This window comes from Episyrphus balteatus, chromosome 3, assembly GCF_945859705.1.
Source record: "Episyrphus balteatus chromosome 3, idEpiBalt1.1, whole genome shotgun sequence".
NCBI lineage: Eukaryota > Metazoa > Arthropoda > Insecta > Diptera > Syrphidae > Episyrphus > Episyrphus balteatus.
In genome coordinates, this window is record NC_079136.1 from 128,212,649 (window position 1) to 128,238,215 (window position 25,567).

The window sequence follows — 25,567 nt, forward strand, 5'->3', positions numbered from 1 at the left end:
ACCATACGACATGGATTTAGTCGTTTCTCCACCTTTTTTTGTTCTAAAAACACAAACATTTAAAATAACCTTGAATACATTTTTGAACATAAAATGCACCACTGCACCTTCCACGAGATAGAGTTTATTGTCTATTCAAAGAAATATCAGTAACTTTCATTTGATGTATTTAATTTTCAATGTGTTACATTTATCTTTGAACATAAAATGCACCAATGCACTTTTTCTGCACGAAGTATAGACTTTTGTCCATACAAAGAACAAATGCGCTCATAGAGATCTTGTAGGAAACGCCCATCTTGTATAGGCATACTCATTTTATTTTTGTTAATTTCAAATCAAATTCAAATTTAGCAACAGTCGATAAGGTAGTTTAGGTAATGATAACACTGTGCAAGTCGAAATTCTTGACAGGCGCGCGAATAACTGTTTCGCCATATTTCGGACCCGAGAAATCCATTGGCATCATTAGTTTTTCGATTTATCGGTACGACTTCGAACAAAATTTTTTTTGAAAGTTTTTTCAATTATTTTGAGAATTTTCCACTGTTTTTAGTCATTTTTCAATCAAAAACATTGTTTATATTGCTAATAATTCTGCTCAAACGTTATTTGCTACCAGTAGAAAGACATTGTAAACAATTTTGAATAATTTATTTGAAAGTTTAGTGATTTTTTTTGAAATTAAAAAAAAAAAAATCGAAATTTTTTACATTGTTATCGTTTTTTTGCTGTTTTTGTTCTCTTTTGCACAAATACATAGCATGTTTTCCATTAAAAATTAATTTAACTGTTAATTTAGTGTTGGTTAAATTTTGACATACTATCGATAGCATCGATAACAAAAAATATCGAGTATATCGATACTTCACAAAACTATCGATAGTTTCAATACTTCCAAATTATTATACCACAAGGCTACCGATATTATCGATAGTTTTTTCTTAAAACTATCGATATAATCGACAATGGAAACTATCGATATCTACCAAACACTATGTTAATTCGTTGTTTACATCCAATGTCAAACGAAAACTTAACTTGTAGTTCAAATTGTGTTTAATTAATTTCAAAGCTATGTATGTACAAAATGTATGTATGTATGTACAAAATGTATAAAATATTATTATAGACCACTAAAAGCAAGAAAAAATACAATTTTAATACTTAATTAAAAAAAAAATAAGAAATAGGTTTGTTAACTTTAAGTATCCACTGTTGTGATCAATTTTATTTTATTTTACTTAGGTGGTCATATTTTTTGTTTTTTACAAAATTTTCAAAGCTAAGGACAATTTTTAAAATTTTACTTCAATTATTTTTTCTGTGAATTCCTTTTTCTAACAATTTCGAAAATAAAAAAAAAAGCCGCGCGAGACGACGATTTCCAATTTTTTTTTTATATTTTTATTATATATGTATATCCAAAGTAGCTTATATCGATAAAAGTTTTCACAATTTAAAAGGTCGTATTAGTTTAGTGGATAAGGATTTTGCATTTTAGTCCTACCGCTCAAAGTTCAAATCCCGATATGAAAAGAGATTATTTTATTTTTTGCTTAAATTTTTTTAATAAAAATTAATTTAATTTGTCAAAAAAAAAATCGCAGCATTGTGAACTGCCCAACGATTTTAAAACGAGTTTTGAATAAACGAAAAAACGCTGGGAAAATCGCAACGCTCTCGTCTCGTCGGTCGTCTCGCAATATTGTAAATCAGGCATTAGGTACAGCAGCAATGTAAAAATAACCCAACAAGAATGATAAATTAGCTAATTAAAATAATTATTAATAAATTAATACTGTTGAAGTAATAAAAATAAGTACGTATACACCTGAGTGTACCCAAAAATTCTTTTGAATACCTAGACGTTGGAAGCTGAAAAATTTTTCATTCCGAGCATTTGAAAATTAGACTGCGCGTTTAAATTTTTCAAGGTTTTCTTAAAAAAAGAAAATCATTTTAAATTCATATGGCATATGCTATATTGCAATATTTTTTGAAATTTAAAATAAAAAAAAAAATTAAAAATTAAAAAAAAAACATATGTAACTTTTGGGATGCGAACCCAAAACAGTGAGAGTGGGAGGCAATCACCTTACCACCTAGACTAATACGACCACATAAATGAAGATATCTTTCATTTATATTATATATATCTGCTAAAAATATAGAAGAAGAGTAATACAAACTACACCACCCTCTGCTTAGGAGGTCAGAGACCCACTAAAAAAAAAACACAAATTTGCATTTCACTTTCAGTCGTTTCAATTTGGTGGGGGCAGTTTCATTTTTGTAATTTATTTATCAAAGCAATAGCCAATAGGAAATTTGAATTTTTTTTTGTAGTTGCGAAAATTTTTAAATAGGTAGGTTAAGTATATATTTGAAAAGCAATTTCTATTGGCTGGTCATTTTAAAAAATTTTGATTGGTGGTTACTTTGACTAAATAAAAATTTATAAGTAACCCCCCACCAAACCAAAACAACTGAAATGTGAAGATTTTGTTTCTTATATATTAGTGGCTCAATAGCCTCCTGACGAGAAGGTTCTGCATATGTAATTATAATTATAAGTACAATGCACGAAAGTGTCGCACGTATTTGCTCATATAGCTAAACTTGGCTTTTGAAGCATTTTATGTAGAACGAAGTCAAACATAAAACTTATAGTGAGGAGGCTTAGCGTTAAAAAATAGTTCAATCGTTATTTTGTTATTTTGAGATATTGGGCCACCTTGTATTCCATCCGGAAGGGTAGATACAATACTTTTTCTGTGTTGCACTCGATTTGTGGCATATCATAGTATAGACAATGAAACATTTTTAGTAAAATGATACATGATTTCGAGGTGTTTTGTAACGCCCGATCGAAAAAAATCAATACCAAAATGTCTCGACCATCATGTCACTTCACTTCTTGTTCTTTAAGTAAATGACTATTTATAAAGAGTGCAATAACTTTTTCCATGATGGTTCAGACATTTTGGTATTGATTTTATTCGATCGGGCATTTGAAATTACCTCGAAATCATGTATTTTATTAATAAAATTGTTTCATTAGCTTTACTACAAAATGCAACAATGCGGGTGCAGCAGACAAAAACTTTTGGATCTACCATACCGGATGGAATACAAATTGGTCCAATATCTCAAAATAACTCTTCTATTAAGTACTACCAAAGATATAAGTTTCACGCTTTTATCACAAAGTAGTGCATAATGGAGGTCTTTTTTAATGCTAAGCCACCCCACTAAAAAGCGATTTTTAAGTTTCAATTTGATTGAAAGTGATATTTTTTTGCTCGTCGGTATTTCAAGTTATATTTTTTATAAAGTTTGTTTTTTCCTTTTGAAGAAACCCTACAAACCTACTTCTATTTTTCTTACTAAAAACCAAAATTGAACATAGAAAAATTCCTATACAAGTACCTATCTACGCACTTTCCTTAAATAAAAAGTGGACTTAGAACAAAATATGATGGAACCTAGAACAATTAAGAATACTGGGGTCTAACTTTCAGAAATTTTTTTAGACAAAAACGCTTTTCAAATTCGGAAAGAGCACCCTCAAATTAGTAAAACTGCATCATTATCTCATTAATGGTAAAAAGTGGATTAAGAACAATTTTGCTTTCCACCGACGACGATATGTAGGTATTTATATATTAACAAAATTATTTGAGTCTAAACCTAAAACCTAAACCTAAAACATAAAAAATGTAGTCACATAAAAATCATCAAACTTCAAAACAGTAGCTAACAAATGGACTCTTAACTGAACAGATGCACGGACACTTCTACGACAGGCTCTAGTAAAGACCTCCCTTCATTAAAATCTAAAAAACAAAACTCCTTACAAGACCAAAACTTGTTCTAAAAGGTCTGCAAGATGCTCAAACCTACTTACATTGTTTTTGCCTTTACGTTTATAATGTTCCAGCTTTCTTACTTTCAAGCATATGTACATGCAATGGCAATCACCCCTCCAATTTTATTTCTTTTGCTTCTCTATCATTTTTTCATTTTTCCTTTGCACCGACAACGACTTCATAATTCTTTGAGACCTTACAAAAAAATTTCAACCAACCCCACCTTCTGTTTGGCTTATATACTAATGTTTGACCAATCAGCTAACATCTCTTATGTTCCATTATTATCATTATTTCACAACGTTCCTCTTATTGTTGCCAGATCGAATACAACACGAAAAAAAAGCCTCCATACAATTCGTCGCATTTGAATTCGGGGCATTTGAATTCGTAACATCGTTATACTCGTATCATAGTTGCTCATATCATAGTTGCTAGTAACATTTGTTGGCGTATCATAGCCGCTTTCCCGACAAAAACAAAGAACATTTTTGTTTTTTTATTATTTTTCGACATTTTATTTACTTAATAAATACCTAAACGAATTAACAAAGTGTAAACTATTTCAATAATTATATATTTTTAAACAATTTTTTTTTTTAGAATTGATATTAATTACATTAGTATATAAAATACGACTTATTATGGCTGTTTAAAAAAAAAATAAATATTGTGTTCAATTTATTGTATAGCAATTTTGTTTTCAATTTTATTTGGTCTGTGATAAAGAAAAAATACATTGGGCATAAATATTTTTTATAACAAGCAGAAATCCATTATTTTGTTTTGAATATACGAGTAGTACTTAAAATAACTTAAATACTTAATTTAAAAATAAACCTATTTTTTTTTTTATTTGAAAAAATGGTTCCCTTATACCTATTCTATTTTTATTTTAAAATAATTTACCAGTTGCTTAAAATTAGTTAAAAATGGTCTTGGCACATAGCCATTATAATCAAACATATGTATATGCATTGCGTCCCTATTGAATTTATTTCTAAATTTTATCAAATGTTGCAAAGTATTCTCTACACTATTCAATTCTTATTAATAACTTATTTCTAACTTATTTATAATAAAATATTTAATTAAAAAAATATTTATTTTTCTAAAAAAAAAAATACATATGTGCCCTTGATTATGAAAGTGGACTAAGTCACTTTTTGCATTGTTTAAAGAAAAACTTACATAATAATTTTCTTATAACGATTTAATTTTATTTTTTTTTTATGAAATCACTAGAGGAGCAATAAAGAAGTTTATTTTCTGCAATTTCGCTTTCAAATAAACTTTAACCCTTAAATAATAATTATTTTTAGGCTAGATTTGATGCCATTTTTAGGAGTGACTAAGTCCACTTTTATAATTAAGGGCACAATGTATTAAATTATTTTTGTTAAAGCTTTACCATTTCGTTTAAATAAAATATTTTATCCACCAAATTTGTTCTGTTATATGTAGTGTAAATTCTATCCGTTGTAATAGTGTGTCATAGTTGTAAGATAATTTTAAAAAATGATATGTTGAATTTCTAAGGAGTTTTTTATTCAAGTCAATGCTCATCTTTATGGGCCTCTGAATAAAATTGTTGGTCAAATAAAAATAAAACTGTTCTTTTGCCCGGAGAGATACCACTCAAAATTATAGTAGCTAGATGGCTCACAAAAATACGAAAATTGAAATGTTCAGCGTTTTTGACCGTTTTTGACCGTTTTTGACGAATATTTTTTTAAGACACAAAAAAATGATCGAAATCAGTTAAGCAGTTAACGATACAAATTTTGAGATATGAATTGATATTATTAAGAAAGGAAAGTAAACAAAAAACTTATTTGTGGGTAAAACGATTTTTACGGTTTGAGCAAGTCTGGTTTGTGTTTATGAACGATCTCGAAAATTTTGAAACTTTCAAGATATTCTGTTTTTTTTTTTTTTTTTAATTTTTAAACGTAAGATAGTTGACAACAGAAAATGTGTAAATTTAAAAAAGAGCATACTTTCAATTACCAAAACTCAAAAGTTTATAAATTTAATCTAGCTTTTGGTAAACATAAATTAAATTTTTCCCTTAAATTTAATTTCTTAGAAATCATTTAGTAAGTTTAATATTATTTTTTAATATTTTCCTTAAAACTTCCAAAAAAAAGTGCTAAAACACTACTTAATCTATTCCACTATTATAACTAACTATAACGTATATTATTTTAAGACCTTATAAATTCTACATATATGAATCTACCGGATGTCTTTCAGCTTCTTCCAGCATATGCCTAAAATCCATAGGTTTTCCAGCATTTCCATTCATTCCAGTCTTAACACCACCAACCATCGCATGATGATTCATATTATTAACATTATTACTATTGACATTATTACTATTACTCTTCAAATGACCATTCATCATGCTGACATGATGACTTATTGTTGGCACAGCTCCCGGCACATTATTTTCCAAATCGTTTAGAATTGCATCGGTTTGTTCGGTAACATTACGCATTGTAGTTGTATGAGGTCGATTATTCAAATCATTCATCATCATATTATTTGGATTCTGATTTGGATTGACTGTTAATTTTTGAATGTGATTTCGAATGATTTTCTCAAATTCACGTTGTACTGACGGACTATCTGTATCACCATCAACCTGTGGAAAGAAGTAAATTTTGTTAACCATCATGGATTGAATTATACTTATCAATGCACATCTAATCATAAGACAAGTCAACATGGACAGCTCATCACAGGACAATTCATCACAGGAAACGTTTCAATAAGAGAAACAATTTAAAAAAATTAAATTTCAAAATAAACCGCCAAAATAAATTGGTTCCAATCGAATATTGTGATGACTTATCTCATGATGAGTTGTCCTATGATGAAGTGTTTATTTTTTTTTTAACTTACAATTATCAATCGACTGCTATTGTCCATGGATTTCAGCATTGGTAATGTTTGTTCGCGAAATAGCTCTAAACGTCTTCGAAATGATGAAACCGTATCATCAACCCGACCTCGACCCAATTGAAGTTTTGAGCAATCTAACAACACCACTGGCGGTTGAACTTTGTACTGAAAAAGAGAAAAAATAGTTTTTTTTTTCAGATTTTTGAAAACCAAGTGAAGCCGTTTCTAACCTTAGTTTCGAAATAAGAAACTTGTTGCAAGTTTCTTGGGAATCCATCGATAATTATTCCCTTCTTATCCATCAACTGTCGAATGTTAACATCGAGCAGAGCATTCAAATTCTTCTCAGGAACCATTTCACCAGCAGTTAAGGCCTCTTTTATGGCATAACTTTCGGTATTGGCCCTTGGAGCTGAATCAGTAATAGTTCGAAGAATTCGTCCGATACTTTTGACAGCATGTAAAAATAAGAAATTGTATTAGTATAAGTGGACAAAGTTACTCACGAAAACTTTCCCGACAAAAGACAAATAATGATTACCTAATATGTCCCCATCCGGGATTCAGTCCTACCGCCTTCAAACACAGACTTGCCTTATTACTTCCCGGTCCACCAATCACCCAAATAACGGGTGGTACACTTTCACCAACATGATTAACAGCTGCTATAGCATTGGAAATATTCTGACCCATCAGTGCAACTGCATCAACTCCTTGGGGAGATGCCACCACTCGTCCACGAATACCAACACCATTTCCATTAGCAGCAGCAGCAGCATTTCCACCAGAAAATTGATGATAATCAACTTCAACATCTTGAATGCGACTTGTTGTTGTTGTAAACGCTGCAGACGAACGTTGCTGACGCACTGCAGGCTCTGTAATATTCTTCTCTTGACTAGGAGCAGTTTCAACACTAACTATACTGCCGGGTATGTCATTCATCCCTCTGCCCATACCTGTAACTCCATTTAATATTGCTTCTTGATTCTCTAAGGCACTTAAGATGTCAAGTATGGCGGTCCGAAAGTCTTTATAAACTTCCGTTGGCGCACGCTCGCCATTTACCTGTAGTTGGATAATTTATAATAGAAAATATCCTCTCGTGTTTTTTTTTTTTTTTTTGTTTGTGTTTTGTTTTTTGAGTTGATGGATTTTTTTTTTTGTTTTTTTGATGAAAAAATTATAATTTTTTTGAAAATTTTCAAAATGAAAGGAAAAAAGAAAAACTTACCGCCAGCAACATATCACTTTGATCAAAATAATCAGCAACAGGCATAACATTTTTAAAAAAGTTTTCTAATTCCATTTTGGCGAGAGAGAGAACTACATGACCTAATTTTGCTCCATAATCGATTTGTTTTTGTAAAACAGATTGACGCCACGATATTAATATAACACCATTGACAATTTGTATCTGAAAAAAAAAAAAAATTAAACATCTTAAAGAACTTTGTAAACATTAAATTGAAAAAGCATCCATCGCGCAGAGAGAAAATAACGCAGGGAAAACTTGACATCTGGTAAATTTAACTTTATTTCTGGTAAATTTAACTAATTTCTGGTATTTTTAACTACACTAGTCCAAAAAAATTAAAGGAACACAAAAAATACGTGATTTGTTTAGTTTTTAGACTGCAAAATCAGTTATCAAACCGAAAACCATATACTCTTGACTTTGATTTCACAGCCACACACTAAAAAAAAAAAAGTTCTGACCTGGGGTTGCGCTTATGTTTTTCATATAGTCGTTGAAACCGAATCCGAAGTCCCTTTTTGCCACATCACGTCAGGTTTTCCAGATAACCCAAAAAAATGTCACGAAATGTCTCTGATCGGGATGTGCGAATATGATAATCTTATAGTTTTTGGGTCGCTAAATCCAGATTCGAAGACAATTTTGCCCTATCACGTCAGACTTCCGAGATATCCTCAAAAAAGGTCAAAACCAAAAAAAAAAAAAAAAACACAACGGATCACTTTAGAAAAAATTCAAGGATACATTTGAAAACTTTTTTACTTTGTTAAAAAAATATTTTCTTACATTTGAGATCAATTTAGAAAATCTATCGATTTGTTTTTTTTTTTTTTTAGAAAATGAGTGATAAGATTAAAAACGGTTTGAGCTACAAAATTGGGGTTTGCATATACAAAATCTTGTTTTCAAAAGCTACAATAATTTGCGAAAAAAAAAATTTTAAAACGGAATTTTTTAAACTTTTGTTTCGTACAGCGAACCGGAAGTGCAGTTTTTTATAAACTTCAAATTGAGATATAAAATGACTGAAGGGAGCTACAAACTTAATTTTTGTTCAACAAATTTTGTTTTGCAAAGCTACAATTTCTAGAAAAGAAAAAAATTTAAACATTTAACTTTTTTGAAAATTTTGACCGTAACATATAAAATTGAGTCTTATTTAAGCGGAATATTGAATATTATTCTGTGTTACTTCAAATTTCTGCAAAAAAAAAATGTTTGAATTTTTTTTTTTTTTGATTTTGAAAGGTTACTTTTGAGCTATATTTTTAAACAAAATCTTGAATATTTTAAAACGGTTTGAGCTACTACAATCTTGGAATTTACTCGTATATAAAAATAATAACAATTAACTACAATTTATTGACAAAAGAAAAAACCTAAAACTGTGATTTTTTTAAAATGTACTTGTACACCTACAATGCAACAAATTAGCTACAATTTTGGGCATCAAAAAAATATTAATTTTCCTACTTTCGTCCGCTAACTTCAATCTTATTTTAGCGGAATTTTGAATATCAAAAAAATATTGAGGCTACAAAAACCAAGTTTATGGAATTTAAAAGTTTTAAAAAGCTACAAATTTAGAGGTCAACTGGCCGATTTTGACGAAAAGTTTTAAAACAAAAAGGTGTGAGTCAAATCCTCATTTTTCGATCTTTGAAAAATATTTAATTATTTTTTTTTTTGAAAAATGATTTTTTGAAAAACGGTTGATAATTTCTTTTTTTGAAATTTTGGTTTTATGTGTCGAATAATAATTCCTTGGAGTAAGGATACACAATTCCTTTTTTTTATTTTTTGAAAATTTTTATTTTAAGAAATTGATTGATATTTGGAGATTAACACAAAAATCTGCTCAAAAATCGACCGTTATGTGATTCTTGTGAAGTTTTTTTTTTGTATTTCTTTAAGAAGTCTTATGAAACTCTTTTCTCGGGCATGATTTTAGTAATTTCCACAATTAGCTAGTTACTCATTTAAGACCTGCATTTAAAAAACGTTCTTCATTATGTTGGACTAAAATTTAAAGCGATCAATATTTCCTTTTCACATGTTAAAGTTTTCTCAATTTAATAAATAATTAAACTAAGTCAACTGATTTTTATTTCGTCCTTGATACGGTTTTCTTCTTTACCAATTAAAAAAGGTTGTCCCTAATGACATAAAGTTTTATAAGTATTTACTAATATCCACTTTTTGAGTTCTTATTTTTTTGTTTTAACTTTATTCTAAGAACCATCAATTAAATATTTCATACGCACAAAAAAAATAATAAAAAGAACCTCAACCTTATTTTCCACATTATGAAGGTGAAGGCATACAAAATTCCAAACGATGTTTGTCTTGTTTCAAACACAAATAACACTCGCAAGATATTGGTTTGAGGGGTACATTTATTTTTATATATTGTTTACTTTCTGAACTTGAATATGCACACACTCCTTTTGATCCTTGAAATTTTTTGTTTGAATAAGAAATGACGTCAAATCATATGTTGCGTGCTTTACTTAATTAGATCGAGAACATTTTCTAAATATATAGGTACTATATCAGCAATTTAAGTCTTTAAAAATTCCATGAAGAAAAAAAGCATTCCCTCAAACATTATACAGAATCACAATAATTAGGCGCGCATTTAACTTTATTTTTAAATCCTCTACGGATCTGATCCAATTTCTTGCCAGAAAATTCAATCAAAACAACCTGAATTGATTTCCACACACAAAAAACACACAACGACGACGCAAGTGGAAAAGAGGTAGAGGAAGTTGAATTAACCTAGTAAAAAGAGAAAAACAAAAAAAAAAGTGAAATAAAATAAAATCGATAAAAAGGACTTCCTGCCTGTCCCCATTTCTGCTTTACTTTGTTGTGCTTATTTTTCCCTCAGGCTTTTTAACTCTCCCTCTCTCTTTCTGAAAAACAAAACCGAGTAACACAAAAACAAAAAAAAACAAAAACAACACAAAAAAATAAAGTCCTTGATGTAAGTTTAATAGCGCCGTTGTACACATACTGTCCTTTAAAATGGCTCCTACACACACACCTCCTCGCCCAAAAACCCAAAGTATTCGTCCTTGACAGGATATGCTGCTACTGCTGCTGTTACTGCTGCTGTTTGATAATGGTGGGGTGGTGGTGATGGGTGTTGTTGGTTGTGGGATGCGTATACACAAATTGTTTTGAATTATTTAGTATTCTCAATTGACGTGCCCCGCGACAGTGTTTCAGAAAAGGCTTTTATACCACAGAGGGTGCAAAACAGAGATACCTACCTACCTGGTGTTAATACGTTCTAACATAACTTTCAACTAAATAAGCTCGTTTCGAATAAATAGGATTATTTGTACGCGTAGGTACATCCCCCTGAGTTGGGACCCCCTCTCTCCCACGAAATGATGGAGTAAACAATTCAAATATGCGTTTCGTTAACGCAATTAGACTTGTTGTTAATTTAATTGTTGCTCATGACAGCTCAATGTATAACTTAACATAACTAAGCCAACTTGATTGGTCAATAAACGGCGACCGACGTATGCTTTCTCCCACTATTGGTACCTGTATAACCTATATCAAGGACGATATTGTCTGTCGCTAAGAGTTATGGCTTTGTATGTATAATTTTGTACCATTTAAATGGCTCGAAATAATTGCGTTGTCGTTATCAATATGTTCAAGGACATTTTGGGGATTTTTTTTTGATAATTTATTTTATTAATACTTTTTTAATTTATATCTCTCTCTATATAGAAGGTCTGAATTTGTGTTTACTTACTTTTTCTGAATATTCAACAACGTCGCGCATTGAACGAGGATATCCGGAAATTAAATATGCTTTGGCAGCTGGAGCCATTTTCATTTCTAACATTAAAACTTCGGTAACAGTTTTTGATGATAATTGTGCAAAATCTTGCATATCTTAAAAAAAAAAAAACATAAAAATGTTATGAATTTATGAACTAAATGGATTATGAAAATTTAATCCTTACCATTACCCATCGCATACTGTTGCAGGAGATCCATCATATTTATATGTATGACACCTCGTCGCTCCTGCATAAAGGTGTCACAATGTGTTACTTTGCCACTACCTGGGCCTCCTATTAATTTTAGATATTATTTTTTTTTTAATGGAAATTTAAATGAAAAAAAAAAATGTATAATACAAACCTAAAACAAATATCACTGGAACCTTTGGTGGATCGAATTTTATTTTGCCAGCATTGTCCATATCGGCTAATGGGACATTTATTGCTGAACCACTGGCACTGTTTGTATTGCGAGGATTTGTACGTTTCCACGCTTCGTTGGCGGTTTCGTTTGTGTCCTGTGCCGCGCTGGCATCTGTAAGATACAAAAATAAAATTTATCTTATGGTTTACACACTAAAATACAACATCATTGTTATTATTCTATAAATGTTGAGAGCTTTACATAACGTATGTACCTATTAGAGATGCCGCGAACATTGGTTTGGCCGAATACCGAATATTCGGCCACGCTCCTCGGCCGAATACCGAATATTCGGCCGCCGAATATTCGGCCAAGGACACTCAGAAAAAAACGTTGGTAATTTCAAAAATTTTATAATTTGTTTCAAGAATAGATGTAGCTTAAACTACCTAGTACTGCAAAGGTAGACATCTAAAATCGAATTATACAGGGTGTCCCAAAAGTAATGGATGAAAGGAAGTATGCTGATAGGGGATCTTAAGGGCTCTCAGAATTTGGTAACTTGTTCATCCCAAATCCTTACGGTTTTGGATTTAATGCGATTCTTGTGAAATTTCGAAAAATCCCTACTTTGCAACAGTATTTTGCTTCCTGCGCCCATCATTGATTTTTGTTTTTTAAAATTCTTTTACAAAAACATTGCCAAATAATTAGGAACAATTAATTAATCAAAATATTTTTTATTCCATACGCCATTTCGCTGCAAATTAACTAACAGTTTCAAGTTTTATAAAAAATCTATTTCTAACTTTTATTTGAGAGCAACACCGCAAAAAAATTTGTCCGGTGTGAGAATGGTTTATTATTTTAAAAAGTTTCCCTGTTATTGTGGTTTTCAAAAAAGTATAAAAGATTCCAAAGTTGCAGTTAGATCGCAAAATATTACAATTTTAATTCAACAAAACAGGGATTTTCAGAGCAAAAATACAAACAAAAATAGAAGCTTTTGTTTAAAGAAAAATAAACAAATAACAGTTCGAGAAAATGTGTTTATTTTTGGTTGTTTTTTATTCTGAAAAACCGTGTTTTGTTGAATTCAAATTGTAATATTTTGCGATCTAACTGCAACTTTGGAAACTTTTATACATTTTTGAAAACTAGAATAACAGGGCAACTTTTTAAAATAATAAACCATTCTCACACCGGACAAATTTTTTTTGCGGTGTTGCTCTCAAATAAAAGTTAGAAATAGATTTTTTATTAAACTTGAAACTGTTAGTAAATTTGCAGCAAAATGGCGTATGGAATAAAAAAATATTTTGATTAATTAATTGTTCCTAATTATTTGGCAATGTTTTTGTAAAAGAATTTTAAAAAACAAAAATCAATGATGGGCGCAGGAAGCAAAATACTGTTGCAAAGTAGGGATTTTTCGAAATTTCACAAGAATCGCATTAAATCCAAAACCGTAAGGATTTGGGATGAACAAGTTACCAAATTCTGAGAGCCCTTAAGATCCCCTATCAGCATACTTCCTTTCATCCATTACTTTTGGGACACCCTGTATATGAGGACTGTTCGCCAAGATCGAACGGCGGACCCATACAAGTGGTGGTCAACACATACTACAAAATTTCATATTTTGACAACATTTGAGGAGCTGATTTCCAGCTATCGGAAAAAATTGGAAAATGAGATATGCATGTCATTTTTTAGGTCTTTTCAACGCGCGTCTGATTCAATCAAAAATAATTTTCTTAACAGCACACAGAGATAGTTATTCAATGTCAAAAAACGACTTTATTTCCAAAACAGCCTATTGAACACCAAATATTTTTTCCAAAATTTAGACTGTTATTTCTTATCATTTAAAAAAATTAAATATAGAGCTATTCAAATAACCAAAATAGACACTCCAAATTACAAGAGCAAGTACGTGCGATCCAGAAACGCATTTTAATTCAATTTCATTTATAAAAATGTATTTTTGTTTCTTGTTATAAACTAAAATCACAACAAAAACATTACTGTTAAAAAAAGAGCCAAGTTCTCCTATGTTGAAATTATGCTGGCACAAAAAGTACTGAGATGTAAAAGTGTACCAAGTTCTAAAGTTTGGGTCCAAATTCGTATCAATAAAATTTTGATTGTTCTCTTGACAATTTTTCTTAATTATCGATTTTTAAAGTTATTTCAAAAATTGCCAAGTAAACAATCAAAATTTTATTGATACGAATTTGGACCCAAACTTTAGAACTTGGTACACTTTTACATCTCAGTACTTTTTGTGCCAGCATAATTTCAACATAGGAGAACTTGGCTCTTTTTGAGCCAAGTAATGTTTTTGTTGTGATTTCACTACTTTTTGCAAGGTATGGCTGTAGAATATAAAATCTCTATATTTGATGAAAATTCAGTGAAAATGGGTGGTTGCCACGCCCCCTGCCTGAAATTCTCAAATTTAAAATTTTTTCCTTTGTATAAACTACCAGCTCTACCATTCTACCAAATTTCAAGATTCTACGACAATCAGAAGTGCTCTATAATAATTTATGAAAACTCAGCGGAAATGGGCTTTTGCCACGCCGCCCGGGCGCCCCCTGGCTGAAATTCTCAAGTTTTAAATTTTTTCCTTTGTATGAACTACCAGCTCTACTATTCTACCAAATTTCAAGATTCTACGACAATCAGAAGTGCTCTACAATAATTTATGAAAATTCAGCGGAAATGGGCGGTTGCCACGCCCCCTGGCTGAAATTCTCAAATTTTAATTTTTTTCCTTTGTATAACCTACCAGTTCTACCATTCTACCAAATTTCAAGATTCTACGACAATCAGAAGTGCTCTATAATAATTTATGAAAATTCAACGGAAATGGGCGGTTGCCACGCCCCCTGGCTGAAATTCTCAAGTTTTAAATTTTTTCCTTTGTGTTAACTACCAGCTCTACTATTCTACCAAATTTCAAGATTCTACGATAATCAGAAGTGCTCTATAATATATGATGAAAATTCTGCGGAAATGGGCGGATGCCACGCCCCCTGAATTGAAAATCTCAAATTTTCGATTTTTTCCTTTGTATACACCACAAGTCCTATCACCGTGTAAAATTTCAAGTTTCTACGAAATCGGGAAGTTCTCCATAATTTTGATGATCTGTCAGTGAGTCAGTGAGTCAGTGAGTCAGTTACGGTTTTTGCGATTTTTGAAGCCCTATATCTCAGAAACTACTCATCGTAGGAGGCTGAAATTTTGTGAGGAGTTTGGTTTTTACGAGCTCAACAAATGTAGTGAGTTTGAAATTTCTAGCATCTTTGGTGTGGAAGTTAGAGGGGGGTCGAAAATGGCCTGAGTTGTTTCCTGTAAATAAGGGTGTAGTGCCAAAGTTGCTAGAGAACTTGGCTGGGCACTACCGTGCCCCTTGATACTGATATTGATAAAGCTTTATTTACAAAAAATTTAAAAAAAAAATCGTGATTTTACCTGCAAAAGAAGAATTTTTTAATAGTTTTACTTCCAAAAGAAGACATAACGCAATTATACTCGTACTTCCAAAAGCAGATATACCGACTTTTTAATAAGGAATTTTCAATATAAAGACTTGAGATATATTTATATTCTATCAGTATTTTGTATTAATAATTTTAAATTTATATAGGGTTGTAAGAACATCAAATTGCATTAAAAACATTTAAAATGCAAAGAAAATTGATGCAAATTTAAAGTTTTTTTTTTCAATATAAAAAAATATTATATTTGCTCGAGCATCATTTGCATTAAAAATCTAAAGTATGTCGCAAATTAGATTTAAAAAAAAAATATACTTCGAAAACGAAATTTTTGTTATTTATAACATACATAACATATATAAAATATTTTAAAATAAGAAGGTATAAAATTTCAATCAATTAATTAATCAATTTTGATATTTTTGCAAAAAAAAAGCATTTAAAATTAAAAAAAAATATTAATAACAAATTCAAAATATTTTTGCAACAAGAAATATTATTTTATTTCGAGTACTTACTCTTAGTCTTAAGAAATAAAAATGCCATTGAAAATAAATTGATTTTTAATACCATTTTTTTACTGTTCGATTCGCATTATTTTTTTTTTTTTTTTTGTGAACAAATTTTAATTTGCAAGAAATGTAGCTAAAAAAATTAAAAATCTGATTTTTAAAAATTTTCGAGAAAAATCAAGATTAAAGGCTTTTTCAAAAAATTCATCTTACATTCAAAAACATATGTATATTTTCTGATCAAGGTCTCGAAACAAGTATTGGTTTACAGATATGAGCTCGCAATGAAAAGGCCTATCTATTTATGTAAAAAATTACAAATGTATTTTTTGAAGATTTTCGAGAAAAAATCAAGGTTAACCCCTTGCTTAAAAATAATGGATTTTCAAAAAAGTTCTCTAAATCCAGCAAATGGTACATTAAAAGAATGGCCTTTTTGAGCTCTATTCATAACTGAAAACCAAAAGTTTCTTAAACGTCTGGTTGCTTAATTATGTACATATTTGCAATCGATTTTTTTTTTATTTTTTTATGTTTTTTTTTACATTCGGAAGCAGATAAGTTCGGATCAAGGTCTCGAAACAAGATTTGGTTTACAGATATGAGTTGACAATAAATAGGCCTATCCATTTATGTTAAAAAATTACAAATCTATTTTTTAAAGATTTTTGACAAAAAATCAAGGTTAACCCCTTGCCTAAAAATAATCGATTTTCAAAAAAAGTTCTCCGAATCCATCGAGTGATACATGAAGAGAAAGGCCTCTTTGCGCTCTATTCATAACTGAAACCCAAAAGTTTCTTCCAAGTCTGGTTGCTGAATTATTTGCAATTGAAATATTATTTTTCTTACATTCGGAAGCAGATATTTTCGAGTATTTTATTTTTTAATTAGTTTTTTTTTGTATTTTCAAATTTTATTTACATTGATTTTCTTAAAACCCTGGAAAAAATTTTCAGTCTGTTTTTTTATTGTTAGTTTGTTAGTCTTTTAGCCTCTGTATTGTTTCAGGACAAACTTGGTATGTAATTTTTTTTTTTTGAATACTCTCTCAAAAGGTTTCTGTAAAATTATTATTTTGCAAAAGTCACATCTTCAAAAAAAAAAAGTACCTACTCATCGCTAAAAAGCGTCTCATCCTTTGTTTTAAAAGAACTTATTTTCCAAAAATAAATCTTTTCTCTAATTCCTATAGAATGGTTTTTTTTTCAAATAATTTTAATTTAAATCTTTTATAGTCCAAGAATTTTTTCTATTTTAAATCCTCAATGAAAATTTCATCGTAGTTTTAAAAGTTCATTATATTTCAAAAAAAAGTTTTATTCTTATCAAAGTGTCGGCAGGTTTTGAAAAAAAGAAACATTTCATTTTGGTTTATAGTTTTCTCCAAAGCTATAATTATTTTTACACTGAGAATTTCACCTTCTGACTAATGTATACAAATAATTATTATTTTTAGTGACCATAAGCTATACGGTCTTTATAGCCATTATTTAATTACCGGCCACGTTGTCATAAATTGCAAAAAAGAACAAAAAAAATAAAATCAATTGTAAAATAAAAATAAAAAAGAGTTCTAACAAAACGATTACAAAGGATTCCAACAACCTCAACAGGTGTAAGCAAGAAGCAACTTAATAAAATTATTGTTTGCCCTATACTTGGCATTCAGATTATTAGGTACTATCGACATAATTTCTCAGAAAAAAAAAAAAACAACCAAAGCAAAATTGCTACAATTTCCTCGTCATATAAAAATATCCTGTTTCGTTGTTGTAATATTAAGCAAAAACTTTCACAAAAAATAAATAGAATAAAAGTTGGTTGAAAAAAAAAAAACAAAACAACGGTTCTACATACACAAACAACGCTTTATGTAGGTACAAAGGACTAATGAAAGCTTTAACACGTGCACTTTACTTACTAGACGTTTTGCATGTAAATGTTTAACATGCATTTTTCTGAGTTTGAATATATAGTCTACTCTCTGCTCAACAGGACAAACTGCTAGACTGTCTCAATAAAAATAATAAAAAAAAAACACCAGCAAGAAAGGAAAAAAGACAATAATATTTTGTATTGATTTTCTAGCAATTCTTGTTGTGTTTTCAACCACCGACTTCAAAGGTTTTTCTTTTTTTTTCTGTTCAATGCCCCTCAACAACATCATCATCAAAGCATTTGCAAACATACACACCTGTTCACTTTCTATGCGGTTTATTACCAAACTACTAAAGTATCATTTTTGTATATGTGAGTATACTTTTTTTTTGTATTCCAGTCAAATAAATTGTATTGGGATATCCTTGAACCCCAACCCTCTAGAGTTGAAATAATGACTTCACGGTATGTAAAGGTGGGTGACTTTTTATTTTGAACAATTACTTCTCTTACAAGAACCTTCGAAATGTGACATTGAGGTGACAGCAGGTTAATCAATGGGCGGCGTTAAAATAGGATAATATCTGAGATTTCACTCCATTGGGTATTTAAAAAAATTGAATAGGATACATGCAGAGACAACGATTTGCTTTTTTTCGTCGACAATTTTTTTTATAGCAGGTCAATGAGTTTTATTGAACTTATAAAGTTGAAAAACTTTTACTCATCATAGCCATATTATTATTGGGTCTAATATAGAAGAAAAAGTTTAGTTTTTGTGTCTGATGATATTGAAAATAAGTTTTAGAGAATTTCTGTTGAAATTTGTTGGTTCTATTTTTTGTGAAAATAAACCGGGTTTCAATGATTCGTTATATGGAAGTATTTATTTATAACGGTTTTGTCTTTTTTTTTTTTATTGCATATCTATACCTAAAAAGAAGTTATAAACTGAAAATAAACACAAACAAATGTTTAAACAATTATTAGAAACCTACTTATTACAAACTTCGTTAAAACAAAAAAAATGTTCACTACGGCGTATGAGTGATATTTTTTGTTTGTCTTTATTTTCATACCAAATTTATTTCTAATGTAGTTAAATAAATTTTTTTTTTATTAAAATAAATAAACACTTACAAATACGTATGTAACAGGCTTACATAAATGTCACAACTCAAAAATTTAAACTTTCGATTTTGATTTTAATTAAAACTACAAAATGTTCATTTTTGCTTATTTTTCACCCTGAGAGTTTAATATTTTTCAAGTTCTCATTTTTTCCCACATTTTTATATCAATTTCCATAGCCATCGTTTTACACACAAGGTTTAATAAAATAAACTAAAAAAAAAATAAAAATGACCACTGACTGACACTGACCCGACTGCTCCTAATTTAGCGCAACTTTTTTCAGTTCTCCAACAGCCGTGATCGTCTAGTGGTTAGGACCCCACGTTGTGGCCGTGGTAACCCAGGTTCGAATCCTGGTCACGGCAATGTATCAAAGCATTGTCACGGAGGAGAAGTAATTTTTTTTTTTTAATTTCTATTTAGAAAATTTCGTTTTTTTTTACCAAAAACTAATTTGTTCAATGGCCCATAAATATTTTTTAACTAAAAAATTAATAAAAACTTGCATACGAAGTTATTACAAAGTTTATTTCGTGCAAACATGCTAACATTTTTTACAGAAACGTAAAAATAAAATTCTTGAAAGTGCTAAAATTAATTTCCACTCTCCATTATTTTTGAAGTCAATTTCAATTTCTACTTTAATTTTTTTTTTTTTTTTTTTTTCTAACATATACTTTAATGCAATTTTGTTTATTTTGTTGTTTTGCTTTTGATGAATTATTTTTATTAAATTGAAAACATTTACTTAAATTCAGTTCTAATTTTTGTTAAAAGAAAATTACAGAGCATTTATATGTTTTTATTTTGTTTGTTTGTTTGTTTTTTTTTTTTTTTCATTCCAATATTGACTTTCAACATTTCAAATATTTTCTCCAAACTATATGCTTTCAAAGATCATAAAACCTTCAATTACACGATTGTTTAATGGGTTTTATTAAGCTTTGGGAATACAATTTGATTTATTATCTTTTCAATTTATTTTTATAATTGTATCCTGACACGTAATATTATTTACTTCTAATACTTAAATAGGCAAAGAACAGCAGTGCTTTTAAAAATTCTATCATTAAATTCGATGTTAATTACTGTAAAATTGAAAATTTTTATTTAAATTTATCAATTGAATGACGTGTATTATGTATGAGGAAAATGTATTTTCAAAAAGGTTCAAAATAATTTCATGTTATAGTTTTAAATAAAGCAGGTGGGAAAAATTAAAAATTAAAAAAAAAAACGTGTTCATGATCAAACACTTATGGTAATCTTTATAAATAAATATAATCGATTTCGGTTCAACAACTTCAGGAAATGATGGAAAAAATAACAGCATTAGTTTCGAAAAAACGTGCAAAATTTTTTTTATGATAAAGTTATCTTTGCTCTACCGAATTGTATGAGAAAAAAGTATATACGATTTACATGCTTATTAGATCAATGCAAATAATTTAAAAAAAATATTAGCAGAAAATGAGTGATTAGCAGGGCAATGAGTTCAAAGCCATCATTATTGGGCCTAATATAGAAGAAAAAGTAAAGTTTTTGTGTCTGATAATACTGAAAATATTTTTTAGTGAATTTCTGTTGAAATTTTGGGTATATGTTTTGTAAAAACAAACCGGGTTTTCTAATAATGACTATAGTTATATAGAAGTATTTTTAAAAATTTTTGTTTATATTTTAGATGTCTATAAATGAAAAGTATAAACAAAAAAATAGTAACAAAAAAACTTTAAAAAATCTTTACTAACCCATCTATTACAAACTTTACCACGTTCAAACACCAATTTTTCACTGAGGCGTATGCGTGCTATTTTTTGTCTTTACTTTCATACCAAATTTATTTGTAATATAATCAATATAAAGTGATTAGATAAATACTGGCACAACTCAAAAATTTCAATTTTCTATTTTATTTTTAACTAAAACCAAAATGTTCGTTTTTGTATATTTTTCGCATTGAGGTTTTTTATCAATATCAATATCTTAGAACGTATTAGTATTGGTTTGGTGTCAAAAAATAAAAAATGTTTTATAAATCATGAAGAAGTCCAAACATCTAATGGTTTTTTAAAAAAATTAATCAAAAATCATCAAAATGGGTTGGGGTCAAAATTCTGCCGGGGTCAAAATTCTGTTGTCAAAATTCTGCTTTCAAAATTCGCTCACGCTTTTTAACATTTTCCAAACCCTTTTTTAATTTTTTGCAGAATTCTGTAAAATCATCTTTTTCAAAAATTATCTGCTTATTTGATTACTTACCTACATTATTTGTCATTTTTTAAATGCGAATTAATTTTTGTTTTATAAATGAATAAATTTGAAAATATTAAGAAAAGGTTTTTAATATTAAACCTTTCCGAAAATAACTAAACATTTATTAATTTATCAAATAAAGATGAATATTCAAAAATTTGAATAAGAAAAGGAATATACAACATCGGTTCCAATTTCAAAAAATATTTGCGACACTTAAATACAAAAATTTAGGAAAGTACCAATGTTGAATTACATTAATGAGGTGTATTTTTCTTTAGCTATGCTATAAAAAAAAAAAAAAAAACAGAATTAGCAGAATTTTTTTGTTCAAATATAATGCAGAATTTTGAAAAGCAGAATTTTAAAAAGCAGAATTTTGCAAAACAGAATAGAAAAAAAGCAGAATTTTGAAAAACAGAATTTTCGCTGAAAAAGCAGAATTTTGAAAAGCAGAATTTTGAAGCCAGAATTTTAACCCGATCCCCATCAAAATACCTGCCAATTTCAACGAAGTTATACAAAAGTTTTATATAACTGTAATTTAAATCAAAATTTTCAAAATATAAATTTGGGGATATTTTTTTTTTGTTTTTTTTTTTTTTCATTTTTAATATCGAAAATTTTACCAATATTTTTTGGTATTTTTGTTTTAAGTTTTGAAAAATAATTGCTACAAAATTGCACACTGTATTTTAATTGTTTTTTTTTTATCAAAATAGTTTTAAAAATTATTTTTTTTAAACTCCTCCAATGATTTTTAAATTTGTTGCTTCCGTTTTCTGTAACTAAAATTCATTAATTAATTTTTTTTAGTTTATATTTACCAATTTTTTTTTTTATAAATTTTCTCAAAAATTTAAGTTTAGAGCAGTTTTGTGTGACCGTGCTGTACATTCTAGCTATAAAATCCTTTAAATTTAGTTTGTAAAATTTTGATACTAATTTTAAAGGAAAACACATTTTTTTTGGCATAAAACTTCATTTTCTAAAAAAAAAATAAAAGAGAGCAACAATTTTTGTGTTGTAAAAAAAAAACATCACAATGAGACTACAGCAAACGGGGTCTGTATTTGTTTCCTAAATCGACTTCACTCTAAGGGTTTCGAATTAAACAAAATGTATGTGTTTTTTTTTTTAAAGCTTTCAAACAGGTACGGTCCCATTGGAAACCTAGTTGTAATTTTGAAGAAAAATAAATTCGGGACTAAGAAAAAAAACATTTTTTCTTGTTTGATTTTCGAAAAAAAATTTCAAGTTTCCTCTTGCCTTCGAAATCGTTGGAAATGTATGTTCCAAATAAATTGAAAAATTTAATGCACTTTATTGGCAATATAGATAAAATCTGAAAGTTTCAAACCCCAACCCTCTAAAATAATAAATGTACATTGTACACCTTCAAATATCTACTTTTTGTCTTACCTGTGTCTAAACAAATACCCATTATCCATTCGGGGGCCAATATAACAAAAAACTCTTATAAAACCTTGTTTTTTTTTTTTGTATCTTTTTTTTTTTAAGAAAAAAAGTCTCAATAATCCATTTGGTGGTAATAAAGGTTTTCATTCATTTTATAATATTCCCTTGATTTCACTTCTTGATGCAATCACTTTTATTTTAACTTTTTTTTAATATAAATTGTATTTTTTATATTTCTTTATTTTTAATAACTTATTTCTATTTTGCAAAAATACGATCACAGCACAAATTTAATATTTTGACGAAAAAAATTGACTTTTATTGACTAATAAGTTAAAAATAAAATATATGTAGGGGAGAGTGGGGCCAAATGTAACACTTTTTTCTAAAATCGATGGTTCTCCTACAAATTTGAAAGTGGGTCAACCAAACTTTTTTTAAATTAAAGACCCATGTTTTAGCTCCAAGATCCATCATAAAAATTTAGCAAAACATAACGGTAATGTTGAAAAATAAAGCTTCCAAAAAAAAAATCGTGTTGTTTCAACTTACCCCACATACGGGGCAAAGTGTAACACATACCGGGGTAGGTTGTACCAAGAACTAAAAATAAGAGAAAAATACCTTTATTTGTTTATATTTATTTATTTTTAATTAATAACAATAAAAACAAACCTCAGTAATGAAATTTTGGTGCAAATTTGTAAAAAGTGGAGCAAATCCAAGATTTCCAGAGAAAATTTGACAGTAGTCTTAAATAAAAGTTATTCGAATTCATAAATTGTTTTATAAGCTTTATGAATTCAAGTGGTGGTTCAAAAATGTGTTTCCAATTTCAAAATAAATACAAATTCAATTATAAGCATTCATATTCAGGGTTGTTAATTATATTAGGTAAACAATTTTTCAGTATAGGTAGGTTTTTACATGGTACAACTTGCCCCGGAAAAATGTTACAACTAGCCCCAGCATGAAATTTGGCACAGCAAAATCAATTTTAAAAAAAGCGAAACTGATATATACATAACATATACACGCAATTTGAGCCAAAACACAGTTGCATATAACAAAAAAACACTTAGCACTCTATCTTTTTCGGGTAAAGAGGTAGACCAAAAATAAAATTAAAAAAAAAAGTTACAAACATGTATTTTTTGGGCACCACTAGTGTAACTTCTCACCCTGTCGTCTAATCTTCATCTGAAGAAAATGTGCCGGTAGATATGCAAAAATTGAGCATTTTTCTCCTTTACGCGTTTCTTAATATTGAAAGGAACATCGCTTTTTTTAGCTGTTAATTCTTACCCCTGTTACATTTAGCCCCACTCTCCCCTACATTATATCTATCTATGATTTATTTTTTAATTTTTTTTTTTTTTTTTTTTGTTCAATAAAATTTTCAAAAGATAACGGAAAGAAACGCGTAAAATCTGTCACAAGTTCCGAATTCAACTAAAACCCTAACCCGATGACAAAGAATAAATTCTACTTACCAATATTGTATAGTTGGTTGAGTTAAAGCTTGGTACAACTTTTGTCCTTTTTTTTACCGATAAATAATTAATGCATTATAGCAGTTATATCCTTTCAATTCCACATATACATTGAATTTTTTTTTATTCGTCGTTTTTCTATACTCTGTTTGTAATTTTGTTGTTGCCTGTATAAATCTCCATTGAAATGCACATCCGTTTTGGATTTGTATTTTTATATTTTGTTGTTGTTTGTGTAATCCGTTTTTTTTTTGTATGTAGGAGTATTGGTTTGTAATGATATAGATATGCGAGTTAGACACGTCGTAGTTTAAGTGTACTCGTATTGTATTGAAATTATCCTTTTATATAGATATATATATTTTTTTTTATTTCCTCGCCATGGTTGATGATGTCCTGACCGCGAAATTGGATATTGTGTGTAGGTTGATGAAAATTTGTGTAAATGTGGAATTCGTGTAGTATAGCATGTGTGTAAAAAATGGTCGTCGGGGATATAATAATTATTAGTGGGGAAGATGTTTTTTTTTTTTTTTTGTATGTTGACACACCAACATTGGACTCACACATGAATTGACACAGAAAAACATGATGGTGTGACAGTGAAATCTGGAACACAGTTTTGGACACGTCTTTGAAGTGTTATTTTGAAGATGTCAAGTATTGGTAATTGGCTCATAATTGGATCTACCCACCGTTCTTGGTTTCGTTTATTAAGATGCTCTCAACCCATGAATTGATTGCGAATTGATGTCAGCTAGAAATTTAGGATAGGTCTGAATCAGAATATTCCACCTACAATGAAATGCCTTTCGCTCATTCAAACACTTTTAATTTATTGGTGTTCAACCTACATTTCCTTGAATATAATAATTGAATGAAGAATTTCAAAAAGTCAGCATTTTAATATATTTTCAATTTAAGTTAAACATAAAACATTTGGCCTAACGAACAACCATTTTGAAAAAAAAAAAAAAAATGCAAAAAACTGTGGACTGTAGGTATGCGGAATAGAAAAACACTTAAAAATCCACAAAAATAAGCACTTTTGGAAAAACAAACAAAAAGTAATTAGCTATGTACTCTATGGATTTTCTACGTTCCTTTGAATGAAAGTTATTAGTTTTACTCATACAAAAAAATAAGACAA

General features: G+C 29.1%; 1 protein-coding gene and 1 non-coding gene across 3 annotated transcripts; one reads left to right on the forward strand and one right to left on the reverse strand.

Moving 5' to 3' along the window:
* Positions 1-6,054: 6,054 nt before the first annotated feature.
* On the reverse strand, positions 6,055-23,015 carry LOC129916248 (adenylate kinase isoenzyme 5). Of its 2 annotated transcripts, XM_055996092.1 has the most exons (10): positions 22,928-23,015; positions 12,211-12,384; positions 12,030-12,140; positions 11,816-11,958; positions 8,014-8,196; positions 7,739-7,847; positions 7,321-7,657; positions 7,010-7,226; positions 6,780-6,944; positions 6,055-6,519 (listed from the first exon to the last, which is right to left on the reverse strand). In XM_055996092.1, the coding sequence occupies exons 1-10, from the start codon at positions 22,947-22,949 to the stop codon at positions 6,097-6,099; spliced, it is 1,884 nt and encodes a 627-aa protein (XP_055852067.1). In that variant the 5' UTR covers positions 22,950-23,015; the 3' UTR covers positions 6,055-6,096. The 2 variants fall into 2 exon arrangements, with proteins under 2 accessions (XP_055852067.1, XP_055852066.1); XM_055996091.1 differs by having other exon boundaries at positions 7,321-7,847.
* On the forward strand, positions 19,543-19,614 carry Trnah-gug (transfer RNA histidin (anticodon GUG)). The gene has a single exon. It is a non-coding gene; the product is annotated as a tRNA-His (tRNA).
* Positions 23,016-25,567: the final 2,552 nt, after the last annotated feature.

What these genes read in the sequence shown, in the direction of transcription:
- LOC129916248 (XM_055996091.1), bottom strand. Translation starts at nt 22,949, where the DNA reads ATGGGTATTTGTTTAGACACAG. An exon ending in GGGTATTTGTTTAGACACAG is followed by an intron (nt 12,385 to 22,927) that starts GTAAGACAAAAA and finishes TGTATCTTACAG; the next exon opens with ATGCCAGCGCGGCACAGGAC. An exon ending in TTGTTGAATATTCAGAAAAA is followed by an intron (nt 8,197 to 11,815) that starts GTAAGTAAACAC and finishes TTTTTTTTTCAG; the next exon opens with ATACAAATTGTCAATGGTGT.